The sequence below is a fragment of the Symphalangus syndactylus genome, chromosome 5, assembly GCF_028878055.3.
Source record: "Symphalangus syndactylus isolate Jambi chromosome 5, NHGRI_mSymSyn1-v2.1_pri, whole genome shotgun sequence".
NCBI lineage: Eukaryota > Metazoa > Chordata > Mammalia > Primates > Hylobatidae > Symphalangus > Symphalangus syndactylus.
The window spans coordinates 116,052,955-116,067,227 of NC_072427.2; the positions used below are offsets into that span (position 1 = coordinate 116,052,955).

The following is a 14,273-nucleotide window of genomic DNA, read 5'->3' on the forward strand; positions in this document are numbered from 1 at the left end:
CTTTGCCAAACTATAGAGGGAGATAGAGATGTGGGAAGAATAGTAACTATGGTAGAGATTTGGGGACCCGCTATGTGGGCTGTGTGATTTATAAGCAAGTTGTCATGCCCTGAGTTGTATGTTTTAACTTGCCATGGCTGCCAATTTTCTTTTTTGTTTGGAGTGCCTGGGAGGTAGATAGCCAGCAGTAAAGAGGGGGCAGTCTATTAATAAGGATCATCGGGCATCTTTGAAGGTATTTACAATTTGTGTAATTATTTACAAGACTGGAAAACCATAGCTGAGTGGGATTATAAAGTTGTAGTTGAGATAACATTATTACCAAAGTATTAGACAATCAGAATAGTTGACTCCATGCCTTATTTTATTGTCTTTGAAGAACTCAGTTGTAACTTTTTTAAAGATTATATTATTATGTCTTTAGTGATTTTAGAGTTAATAACCCAGTTTGTGTGACTTTTAAGAAATATTGATAGAAATTCCAGATGTGTTTAAATATGCTCATTAGAGCTTTAATAAAACAAGCAGTTAACATACACTAATTACTTACCTTATAGCAGCAGCTGGTACTTTACATGCATTTTCTTGTTTAATCCTCTCAACCACTAGATGTATATTATTATTTCAGTTTTATAGATGAGGAGACAGAGCTTTAGAGAAAGTAACTTGCCTAATGTCACATTGTCTAATAAAGGCAGAGTCAAAATTTGACTTCAGCATCCAAGCTTTTACTGCGGTACCAGAGTTGGATTTCACATTGGCATTAGGTCTAAAGGTAGAAATTACATATAGTAAGAATTACCTGTAAATCTCTCAAGTCTCCCAAACAATGTAGTATACTTATAAAAAAATTTAATACAGATATTTATTTATTTATACTTGGAATAGATCACTGTTTCTTTTGTTGAACATAGTGTTATAAAAAAAGTGTAATCACCCTTAGTGCATTGAAATGCATGCATACATAAAAGAGATGTGTAAGACTTGAGTCCAACTGAGGAACTGGTAGATTAATGTATTCTACCATAGGACTCTGGGCAAATGTTCATTGAATGAAAAGGCAGATATTTTGAACTAAATTGTACATGCTACTCATATGCATTTTCTCTGTTAGTCTCTTGCTTTCTGCCTCACTATTCATTTAAGAAATATTTACTGAGTGCCTTAGTATGTGCCAGGGGCTGCTTTAGGTATCATATAGCAGTGAACAAAACCAAGTTTGTGCCCTCTGGAATTTACATTATAGTAGAGAAAGATAATACATTTGTGTATGTGTGTGTTAGAATCTATATGCTGGCAATAAGTACTGTGGAAGGAAAATGTGGAAGATGAGGAGTGCTAAAGATTGGGGAGGTAGTAGGAGTAGAGGAGTGTTCAAAAACGGATGTTGTGTAAAGAATGTTCAAACGTGGCCCTCTCTGAAGGATATAAAGGGGTAAGCCATGTGAATTACCTCAGAGAGGTAACATTATACAGGCAGTGAAGTGAGTGTATACCTGGGATGCTCAAAGAATAGCAAGGAGGCCAGTGTGGCTGGAACAGAGTAAATTAATAGGAGGAAGAATAATAGGAGGAAGAATAATAGGAGATGAGGTTATAGCAATAGAATGCAGGCCAATTCATGTGGAGCTTTGTAAGCCACAGCCAAGACTTTGGAAAGCCACTAGACATTTTTAAGCATGTAAAAAGATGTGCCATGTTTTTATTACTGGCAGCTATGGAAAGAAAAGTCCATAGGAAGAAAGGGTATTAGGGGGAGAAGATAGAAAGTTTTTATAGTAGTCCAGGTAAGTGGCTTGGGCCAGTATGGTAGCAATGGTTGAACAAGGTAATGAGAAGTGGAAAGATTATGAATGGTTTTGAAGGTAGAGCTGACAGGTTTTACTAATGTGTTTGACAATAGATGTAAGAGAAAGAGATTAAATTTTTTGTCTTGAGCAGTTGCAAGAATGGAGTTTTCGTATACTGAGATATGGGGAAGACTGACTAAGGAACAGACTTTTTTTGTAGGAGGGGGACAGGGATATAGGAAGGAAATCTCGAGTTCAATTTTGTTCAGGTTGATTTGAAAAGCATATTAGACATCAAGCAGTAATGTTAAGTAGGCAGTTGGATAGATGGTATTTAAAAACCATGAAACTGGATGATATAACCTACTGAGTGGTTATAGATAGAGAAAAGATTTCTGGGAACTCAACTCTGGTGAACTTTTTTACCTGCTCTATTGTTTTGGTATCTATTTTTTGTCTTTCTCTTCTTCCTTGAGCCACATATAAGTGAATTTGTTTAAATTGCCTGTACCTGTGATGTAATCCAATGTATCACACTTGTAAAATAGTCTTAAGAGCCTAGGAGGTCAAGGCTGTAGTGAGCCAAGACTGCCCCACAGCATTCCAGCCTGGATGACAGAGTGAGACCTTCTGTTAAAAAAAAGTCTTAAGATCCAGCTATTAATAGAATTGTAACACATATTTATATATTGCTTTGAATTTTATAAAGAACTTTCATTTATGAAGTGCTTGCTGTATGCCAGTAACTGTGCTAGGTACTTCCCTATATATTACTTCACTTGATTTTGATAAATAATTGGTTGTGAAAAAAAAAAAAAAAAACCACACAAACAAAACTTCAGGCCAATATCCTTGATGAACCTCAATGCAAAAATCTTCACCAAAATACTGGCAAACTGAATCCAGCAGCACATCAAAAAGTTTATTCACCATGATCAAGTAGGCTTTATCCCTAGGATGGAAGGTTGGTTCAACACATGCAAATCAATAAATGTGACTCATCACAAACAGAACTAAAGACAAAAATCGCATGATTATCTCAATAGATGCAGAAAAGGCTTTTGATAAAAGTCAATATCTCTTCATGTTAAAAATTCTCAATAAACTAGGTATTGAAGGAACATACCTCAAAATAATAAGAGCCATATGTGACAAACCCACAGCCAATATACTGAATGGGCAAAAGCTGGAAGCATTCCCCTTGAAAACCAGCACAAGACAAGGATGCCCTCTCTCACCACTCTTATTCAACATAGTGTTGGAAGTTCTGGCCAGGGCAATCAGGCAAGAGAAAGAAATAATGCACATTCAAATAGGAAGAGAGGAAGTCAAACTATCTTTCTTTGCTGATGACATGATCCTATATCTAGAAACCCCATCATCTCAGCCCAAAAGCTTCTTAAGCTGATAAGCAACTTCAGCAAAGTCCCAAGATACAAAGTCAGTGTGCAAAAATCACTAGCTTTTCTATATACCAATAACAGGCAAGCCAAGAACCAAATCATGAATGAACTCCCCTTCACAATTGCCAGAAAAAGAATGAAATACCTAGGAATACAGTTAACAAGGGAAGTGAATGATCTCTGCAGTGAGAACTGTTATACAAATCACTGCTCAAAGAAGTCAGAGATGACACAAACAAATGGAAAAACATTCTATGCTTATGGATAGGAATAATCAATATCATGAAAATGGCCATACTGCCCAAAGTAATTTATAGATTCAGTGCTATTCCCATTAAACTACCATGGACATTCTTCACAGAACTAGGAAAAGCCATTTTAAAATTCATATGGAACCAAAAATAGCCCAAATAGCCAAGTCAATCCTAAGCAAAAAGAACAAAGCTGGAGGAATCACACTACCTGATTTCAAACTATACTACAGGGCTATAGTAACCAAAACAGCTTGGTACTGGAACAAGAACAGACACATAGAACAATGGAATAGAATATAGAACCCAAAAATAAAACTGCACACCTACAACCATCTGATCTTTGACAAAACTGACAAAAACAAGCAATGGGGAAAGGATTCCCCTATTTAATAAATGGTCCTTGGGAAACTGGCTGGCCATAGGCAGAAAACTGAAACTGGACCCCTTCTTTATATCATATACCAAAATTAACCCAAGATGGATTAAAGACTTAAATGTAAAACCTTAAACTAGGTTTAGGCAATACCATTCGGGACATAGGCATAGGGAAAGATTTCATGATGAAGACACCAAAAGCAATGGCAACAAAAGCAAAAATTGACAAATGGGATCTAATTAAAGAGCTTCTGCACAGCAAAAGAAACTGTCAACAAAGTAAGCAGACAACTTTCAGAATGGGAAAATTTTTGCAAACTATGCATCTGACAAAGGTCTAATATCTAGCATCTATAAGGAATTTAAACAGATTTACAAGAAAGAAACCAACCCCATTAGAAAGCGGGCAAAGGATATGAACAGACACTTCTCAAAAGAAGACATACATGTGGCCAACAATGATATGAAAAAAAACTCAACATCACTGATCATTAGGGAATGCAAATCAAAACCACAGTGAGATACCGTCTCACACCTGTCAGAATGGCTATTATTAAAAGATCAAAAAATAATAGATGCTGGCAAGGTTATGGAGCAAAGGAGTGCTTTTATACTGTTGCTGGAAGTGTAAATTAACCATTGTGGAAGACAGTGTGGCAATTCCTTGAAGACCTAGAGGCAGAAATACCATTCCACCCAGCAGTCCCATTGCTGGGTATATACCCAAAAGAATATAAATTGTTCTGTTAAGACATATGCACACGTATGTTCTTTGTAGCACTATTCACAATAGCAAAGACATGCAATCAGCCTAGATGCCCATCAATGGTGGACTGGATGAAAAAAATGTGGTACATATACACCATGGAATACTATGCAGCCAAAAAAAGGAATGAGATCATATCCTTTGCAGGGACATGGATGGAGCTGGAGGCCATTATCCTTAGCAAACTAATGCAGGAACAGAAAAATACCATATTTTCTCATTTATAAGTGGGAGCTAAATGATGAGAACACAAGACGCATAGAGGGGAACAACACATACTTGGGCCTGCCAGAGGGCAGAGGGTGGGAGGAGAGAGAGGATCAGGAAAAATAACTAATGAATGCCTGGGTGATGAAATAATCTGTACAGAAAACCTCCGGGATACATGTTCACCTGTGTATCAAACCTGCACATCCTGCACATGTTCTCTGAGCTTAAAAGTTAATAAATAAATAAATAAATAAACAAACAGCTGTATTTCAATGGACATAGTGATGTATCTGGCAGAGATACAGCTTTAGATTAGGCATTCCTTTATAATTATATGTTGTACAATTATGTGTGTGTGCATATGTATATATATATGTGTAAAACAACATATAACTACAAAAGAGTGGTTTCTCTCAAACCACTATATATATATATATATATATATACACACACACACACGTATATATACACATATATGTGTATATATATATGTATATATATACATATATAGTGGTTTTAGAGAATATATTTATATAAAATATATATATATAAAAAATAGTGAGGGTAAAAATTGCAGTTGATAATCTGTAGTAGAAAGAACACTGGATCAGGGGTCTGGTGATGTCACTAACTAGCTATGGGGAAGTGCCTTAGAATTTTTTTGAGTACCATTTCCCATCTGTAGAATAATGACAGGACTGGGTTTGAGGAGGGACTCAGTCAAGGGGTTCTCAATCAGTAAGTTCAGTTGTTCAGTTTTATGCCTCTTCATCCACATTGTCTGATGTAGTAGCTACTAGCCACATATGGCTTTTTAGGTTTAAATTAATTAAAATTAAATGGTATTAAAAATGTAGTTCCTTAGTCACAGTGGCCACGTTTCAGGTGCTCAATAACCACATGTGGCTAGTGGCTACTGTGTTGGACAGTACAGCTCTCGAATATTTCATTATAGGAGATATTATTGGACAGCATTGGTTTATATAACCATTTCTATAAAATAACCTTCTTTGAAATGTCTGGTTAGATTTATTTGGTTTTAGAGAGTTTAATTTATTTTACCAACTTTTCAACCAACTAGAAATAGCAAAAATTAGAAATAATTTACTTTTTCTAGGATAAAAACGTAGTACATCTCATTTTCAAAGTATGTGTTTACTTCAAGTTTATAATTGAAAGAGATTTCTCACCACAATTAATAGAAGTTTTATTAGAACCTATTGATAGAACTTACATGTACAGTTCCTACACAGTAGCAAACACTTTTAAAACCCAAATACTAATGTAATGACTTTTTAAAAATGAGGCATTTTATATTATTATGATAGGAGACGTTAAACCGCAAGTTTTTACATTATTTAGGTATCATTAAAATTAAGTCAGCATTTTCAGGACACAGGATTTGTAGTTGTTGAAATTATTTTTCCCCCTTTTTCTGTTTTTTTCTAAACAGAAAAAAGGAATACATCGTTGTACAAAATGCAGGCTGCAGTTTTTGACATGCAAGGAGAAAATGGATCATAAGACTCAACACCATCGAACATTTATAAAACCTAAACAACTAGAAGGATTACCTCCTGGAACAAAAGTGAGTTAAAATATATTGTATTTGAACATTTTGTATGATAATAGAAATTAACTCCTGCCCGGCTTTATGTATTGAATATATTTTTAAATGACTTCAGATTTTTGCTCAGACTTTAATTTTAGGTTTTAATTTTATGTGTAGAAGGAAAAACTTCTAACCATTGTTTTGAGTTCAGTGATAGCTGTCAGGTTAGAGTAGTAGTCCTTTCTAAAAAGTACAACTCAATTAACTTTTCCTGGGTCAGTGGGTTGTTTCAATATTTTATAAGCTATTTTTGAGCTTTCAGTTTAAAGTGTATATGTTGACTTTAGTTGCTAAACTATAAGATGCTTGAGATCAGGAATCATGTTTTATTTATCTTTGTGTCCCCAGCATCTGGTACAGTGCCTTGAGTGCCATAGGTTCTCAGATGTTTGTTGCAGTTGTTATTACTGAGTTTACTCTGAGAAGCAAGTTCTACTGCTGGATAGCATTGTGTTTTAAGTGAGCAAACACATGTCTGACTGCATACTGATGATTGTAATTTACTTTTCCCTTTTTGCCTTATGTACATCTGTTTTCTCTGACTTCTTTATATACAGTCAGCTCTTGAATATTTGCTCCAGTGGAGGGAAACAGAGGCATGGATAATCCAAAGTGAATAATCCCCAAAACATTTATTTTTGGCTTTGGGTACTTTCCTTTGAATGTGGGTATGTCTGTTATTTGAATTAACTAAAACAATATAAAGCCATGCTCTGAAGACGTGATAGCAAGAGAAGCTATCCAGCATCCTTCCCTGCAATCCATTCATTCCATGTTGGGACTAGACATGCAGAACACTAATGTAAGCAGTGCAGTCCTCTCTCATTTTTTCCCTTATTAATAATAATAATATTAATGATAATGATACTAAATGTTTTTATAGCACCTTAGAATTAGACTTTCAGTGTACTTTTTCATACATTCTGTTGTCTAATTCATACCACAATCCACTGAGGTTAATAAGGCAGGTATTACCCCATGTTATAGATGTGAAGAAGCATAGAGAGGATAAGTTCCTCATTCAAGGTCACATGGCTAGGAAGGCCTTTTGATTCCTGGTCCAGTGCCATTGTATGTTACCCAAGCACATGTATGTCATAGGACTTCCTTATTGACTGTTCCTCAAATACAGGAGGAGGGTATAGTCAAATGATTAACCAGAATGTTGGTAGGCACTTGTGTTTTTCATTGTCAACCAACAGATAAAATTAAACATTTTCTCATTCTGAATACTAAATGATGAACTTTGTATTAGTTTACTTTAAGAAAATTCTAAATATTATTTAGCCCTCTATGCAATATAATAAATTGATGTAACTCCTCCCATAACATTTGTAAGCATAAATCTTGGACACTGAACTCCTGGAAAGGGGAGATCACATTTACTGTAGATCTGTTTCTTTTATAGTTGTTAAAGGATAATTTAGGCCTTTCTAGAATTATTTTTCAGGCTTGAGATTTAAATTTTGAGCTCTATGTTCGTGAATTCCTTAAAGTTAAGTCAGGGCATAAAGATAGCTATGGAATGTGCTCTTTGTATATTCATATAATTTGTATTAACTCCTAATTATTCACTGATAACTGTGTTAACATATAACTGATATCAATACAAAAATGTAATATTACAACTTAATATCAAGTTTAATATCATTTAATAGTTTGAACATTTAGAATAAATGGGAGACTTACCTGATTATAGTTTATATATGCTTTTTTCAAAATTCTTGATTTTTAACTTTTTTGTACCGTGATATTTTAATATTAATGTACTGATTAATCTCTTAAAACAAATCTTCTCTTTATTTTTGTAGGTTACTATTCGAGCTTCAGTTGGACCTCTGCAATCAGGAGCTTCACCTACACCTTCCATTAGTGCAAGTGCTTCTACCCTTCAGCTCTCACCTCCAAGGACTAAAAATATAACTGCTAAAAATCCTGCAAAATCTAATACAAGTAAACCTAATACAATCAAATCCAACGCAAGTAAACCTAATACAAGTAAGCCTAATGGAAGTAAATCTAAATACAAACCAAAAATCTCTAATATGCAAAAGAAACAAAGCACATTGGCTAGTAGCAATAAAAAAAGTAAAGTCAATACAGCATTGAGGAATTTAAGGTAATCTTTTATTCCTGATATACAATATAATTTAAACTTAAGTATAAAAACGTATACTTTAGTTAACAGAACATTAATAAGGCTCTTCCTTATTATTTTTGTTTTAAAATATATTTTTATCATTTTTTTTTATGTCTCCCTAAGGTATCGTCGGGGCATTCACAAATGCGTTGAGTGTTGTTCCGAAATAAAAGATTTTGCAAACCACTTTCCTACGTACGTCCACTGTAGTTTTTGCAGATACAACACTAGCTGCAGCAAAGCCTATGTAAATCATATGATGAGGTAAGATGAATTAAATGTGTCAATTATAGTTCAGCAAGTTTCTGTTTTGAAAACAAAGTTATCCTATTAGAAGCCAGTTTTTCTCTTCAAGGAGCTAAAAGGATCTAACAATAAGGAACTTTTAGGATATTGCCTGGTCCTATTTCTCAGCATAGTAACTACAAATTATGGGACTAAAATTGTAAGAAAAATTAAGCTAATGAAATTAGAATAGGTTTGTTAGGGACATAGTTTTTCTTTTTTATTTTTTTGAGATGGAGTCTTGCTCTGTTGCCCAGGCTGGAGTGCAGTGGTGTCATCTCAGCTCACTGAAACCACTGCCTCCCAGGTTCAAGCAATTCTCCTGCCTCAGCCTCCTGAGTAGCTGGGACAACAGGTGTGAGCCACCATGCCTGGCTAATTTTTGGATTTTTAGTAGAGACAGGGTTTCACCATGTTGGCCAGGCTGGTCTCAAACTCCTGACCTCAAGTGATCTGCCCGCCTTGGCCTCCCAAAATGCTGGGATTACAGGCATGAGCCATTGCACCCAGCTGGGAAATAGTTTTTCCATGGAACTTTGTATTGCCCCATTGGTGTTTCAATAATGGTTATTTTCCAACAGAATTTTAAATTTTTAAATATATTTACTAAATAAAAACTTGTAATCTCGTGAGCAGTATCCTCTTTAAAGCAGTCACTTTGAGAGACTTTAAGATTTTCAGTGGAATCTGTTTCTCTTTCTGTATTCCAACTGTCTTTTTATCCATCTGTCAGGCCATCTATACTTGCATCTATTCAGTGAAAATGAGACACCATTCCACCATGATGCCACTTTTGGAATTCTTTTTCATTAATTCATTCAACTTAGAATGAGTACTTAGTATTTACACTATGTTAGGAAAAGCCTTCAGAGTCTGCATTATTTTCATTTTTCGATCTCATTACGGGAATACTTTATTCCTTCAGAATGGGTTTGTATTTTTTTTTAAGTAGGCAAAAGTTGTTTAGATATAAACCTGAGAGTTTGCTTATTCAAAGTAAGTTTGTTCAATTTTTTTAAAATTAGAATTAATGTATTATAAGTGACTTTCTTGCAGATTACACATGACTTCTCTGTTACTTGCTGGTCATTATCAACTACTGCTTTCAAGGATTCTCCTACCTTTCTTAGTGGCTTCAGCACTTCTCTCGGTTTTTCCATGTCTTCATGATTGGCCTGACCTCATGGTATCTTGCTTCTTTAGTGCCAGCATTTCACATCAACTTTTAAGTTCTCAGTTGTTAACTTGGCCTATTAATTAGTCAATTGTAGGTCATCCTTTTTATTTTTCCTAAAATTAACTCTTTTCAACCCCACATATTTTTCCTGTTACCTTCAATCAGATATTAATCTTAAAAATTTAACATGTCTCACTTCCCCATTAACTGTCCTTTCTCCCCCAGTTCACCATGACCATATTCGGTTAACTTGGACCTTCATCTCTTTCTCTCTTTATGGTTCCTTCTGCTTACAAACATTTTCAGGTATCTAAAAAAATTTTTGGAAGAGGACAGTTTGTCTCAGCTGCCTGTTTTCCTTATTTCTTGTCTTCCTTTTTACCATTAACATTTGCAAAAAGTGTTTGCTACCAACTTTATTGTGATTCATTTCTTTACCTTTTGAGTATTGCCCCCACCTACCAACTAACATTCCTCTTTTAAAGATTATCTGTTATGAACATATCACCATATTTACTCACTGTTTTTCTTTCTTACTCATCTGTGACTTCCTTAGAGTATTTGACATTGTTGTCACTCACTTTTTAAAACTTAATTTGTTTAATGTTCCTGACAGCCATGTGAAATTAATTAATTTAAAAATTTTTATAGAGACTACTTCATATTTGTGGAGTACATGTGATATTTTGTTACAAGCATACAATATGTAATACACCCAGGGATATCCATCACTTCCACTTTTATCATTTCTTCATTTCTTCTTCTTCTTTTTTTTTTTTTTTTTGTGAGATGGGGTCTCACTCTGTCACCCTATAGTGCCAGGTGGTGCAGTCAAAGCTCACTGCAACCTCAAACTCCTGGGCTCAAGTGATCCTCCTGTGTTAGCCTCGTGAGTAGCTATATAGGTGTGTGCCACCATGCCCAGCTACATTTCTCATTTCTTTGTGATGGGAACATTCAAAATATACTCTTCTAATTAGTTTGCAATATACAAGAAATTCTTGTTCATTGTCATCACACACAGCTCTTAGTGTCATATGGAACTAAAAGCTTCCATTGCCACTCTTAGGGTTTGGTAGGTCTTTTTGTCTTTTTCTTAACTTCGGTGGTACCCTTGCTTCCCTCATTGCATTAGGTGCATCCCACTGAATGGCGAACTCTTCTCTGCAGTGTTGATTCTTGTTAGAAGCTTGAGGTTTATATATACAGAAGCCTAATTTTCTCCAAAGCACCAGAACCTTTAATTGCTATCCTGTACTAACTCTGTAGCCTCTCAATTGGTCTTTTTCCCTTTGGTCTCATACCTGCCCCAATCCATCCCTGTAAGTTGGTTAATCTTCCACAGAGTATAGTTTCTTCCATATTAATTTTCTTTCTTTTTTCCTTTTTTTTTTTTTTTTTGAGAAAGGGTCTCACTCCAACCCAGGTTACAGCCTCGACCTTCTGGGTTCAGGTGATCCTCCCACCTCAGCATCTCGAGTAGCTGGGACTTACAGGCATGCACTAACATGCTCAGATAAATTTGTTTTTTTTTTGGTAGAGATGGGAGTTTTTCCATTTTGCCCAGGCTGGTCATGGGCTCCTGGGCTCAAGTGATCTGCCTACTCTAGCCTCCTAAAGTGCAATGATTATAGCTGAGCTCCCTAGCTGCGCCTGGCCCCGTGTTTGTTTTCTACAGTGACTATTCTGTATTCCTTGTTAGTTCCCAGAATACCCTGTTCCTTCCTCTCAGTTTACCTTCTTTTTTCAAGTGTCTGATCACCACAACTTTCTTTGAATTGTGTACTATTCATCTATTTTGCCTTTTTTTTGAGACAGAGTCTTGCTCTGTTACCTGTCACCCAGGCTGGAGTGCAGTGGCGAGATCTTGGCTCACTGCAACCTCCACCTCCCAGGTTCAAGCGATTCTCCTGCCTCAGCCTCCCAAGTAGCTGTGATTGCAGGTGCTGCCAACATGCCCGGCTAATTTCTGTATTTTTAGTAGAGATGGGGTTTCACCATGTTGTCCAGGTTGGTCTCAAACTCCTGACCTCAGGTGATCCACCCGCCTTGGCCTCCCAAAGTGCTGGATAACAGGCATGAGCCACCGCGTCTGGCCCTATTTTGCCTTTTATTGTATTTATTTGTGTTTGTATTATCTTCTTGAGAAGAAGGGGGTCTTTGTATTTATCATATCACCTTGCACATTACAAACTGCAGGTGATAGTCATTGTTTGTTTTAATTATAAAAGGTCCTAAATAAAATCTCAGAAGAAGGTGTTCAAAAATCTTGAAGCAGTTGGAGTATTGTTGCAGTAAGATCCTTTCAAAGAAAAGCATCATTAAATGTGTAATTTTTAATTTTTTTAAGCAGCATTTTTTAGGTTCAGTTCTTTAAATTATTGTACCTTATTGGCTTATAGCTTTTAGGTAGTAATAGAAATTATCTGAAAAAAATGCACATAAATTGCTCTATAATGTTGCTATTATTCCTCAAAATGATGTATAAGAAGCATTTTTCTTTACATAAAAGAGAATTAAGTTAACATACATAAGCAGTATCTCTTTTTTGTAGCAGAGTTTTATTATTTCAACCAGGTTCATGTATTTTATTATGTACCTACTAGGAAGGTATTTAATACAATTTGCTAAGAAGTATGGCAAGCTGGGGGTGAAGAATCAAACAAGTCTGGATTTGAATCCAAGCTTCACTGTATACGTGCAGAACTTTGAACAAGTTACTTAATCTGACTCTCAGATTGCATTTCTTGAAAAGAAAGTTATTGTGATTATTAGAAAAACTGTATTAAAGCACTTAATAACAATTTGCACTTAAGAGATAGTCAAGTAATGATAGCTATTAATTTCTAAGTTGTCATTATTAGGATTGGGGGAGTCCTTGATTGTAATTTTCATAATTTAGAAGGGGAAATAAATTTACCTAGCTTATTGTGATAAACAAATGACTATGAAAGTATGGAGGAGGTAAAGATGAAATCTGTAAACAAGAAATAAGGGAAGATTTTCTGTAAATTTCACTTAGGCTTTGAGGGATGATTTTTAAAATTTCCAAGGAAAAAGAAAGCTAGTATAAAAATTTGTTTCTTACACAGTAGGTAAGACAGAGTATGGAATTTTAAAAAGACCTGCTTGACTTCATTATAAATTTTACATAAATTTATTGACACTAAATGATCATCGTAGGACTAGTTAGACTATTATGTCTTCTGCCTATAGTTTTCCCCCTTTTTTCCAGTTCATCCTTTCTTTTGCTGTAGGCAAATCTGGGCAGGTCATTCTTTGGCCTAAAATCCTTTCCTAACATTGATAGGATGAAGTTCAGATTTTCTGGAAAATATAACACCTTTCCATATCAAATTCCTAACTACTTTTCAACTCCTTCAACTCCTTTTATTCTGTTGAAAATCCTTCTGTATCTTCACAGTTACTTTTTGCTTTCCCTGGAAGTGAAGCAGTAAGAACCTTCTAACTGCAGTGAACTCCTAATTGTTAGCTGGCTTCTACCCCATCTGTCTGCAGCTTTCCTTCATGCAACCACAAACTCTGTATGTGTCACTATTGACTTTTATCCTGTGTTAATTATTGATGAATATGTATTCATTGATTTAGCAAATATTTATTGGGCATTCATTCTGTGCCGTCCCCTCTCTCCCCCAAACACTGCCCCCAACCAACCATAAACTCCAGGGCAGGCAGCTTGCCTTTGTTGTTGTATGGTCAGCCTCCACTCTAATGTCTTAAAATTGTTAAGAAAATTGTTCCTTTTATGTTTCTTAGAAAGTAAGGTTGTTACTTACATGGAATCAAGATTATGAAGAAAATATGATTAGAGGAGGTTTTTGACCTCAGTTTTCTTGAGATATAATTTATACACAATAAAATTCACCTATTTTTAGAGAATTCCTTAATCAGTTTTGATAATTATATACTGTCAGCTAACCAGGTAAGGGATTTTTAAAAATTAGGTTTTAACATTATATTTTTACTATATTGTAATAAAAAACCTTTCTTAGATTTATTTCTATATTGCTGTTACCTTTATGGAGAGCTAATAGGAAGAAGGGTAGTATTTTTTTTCCTTTTTATATGTGAGCTGTGAATTCACTTTTCCCTTCCTGTGATACACAAAACTGTAAGTATGGAATTAAATACAGAGAAATCAAACAGGTGGTAGAAATCCCTTTTTATAGATGAGAAACTCTAAAACAGAATTCAGGTAACTAAAAGTTTAAAATTATCAACATTATGATATGGTATAAGT

The 14,273-nt window shown here is 35.1% G+C and overlaps 1 protein-coding gene across 4 annotated transcripts in view; it reads left to right on the top strand.

The window, feature by feature from the left end:
• Positions 1–14,273, top strand: part of ZNF280D (zinc finger protein 280D) — a 101,767-nt gene that overhangs the window by 57,544 nt on the left and 29,950 nt on the right. For all 4 annotated transcript variants that reach the window (XM_055279253.2, XM_055279250.2, XM_055279252.2 and 1 more), the window contains 3 exons: positions 6,252–6,386; positions 8,222–8,529; positions 8,674–8,814. In XM_055279253.2, the coding sequence (XP_055135228.2) occupies positions 6,252–6,386; positions 8,222–8,529; positions 8,674–8,814 (584 nt within the window). The remainder of the gene's footprint in view (positions 1–6,251; positions 6,387–8,221; positions 8,530–8,673; positions 8,815–14,273) is intronic.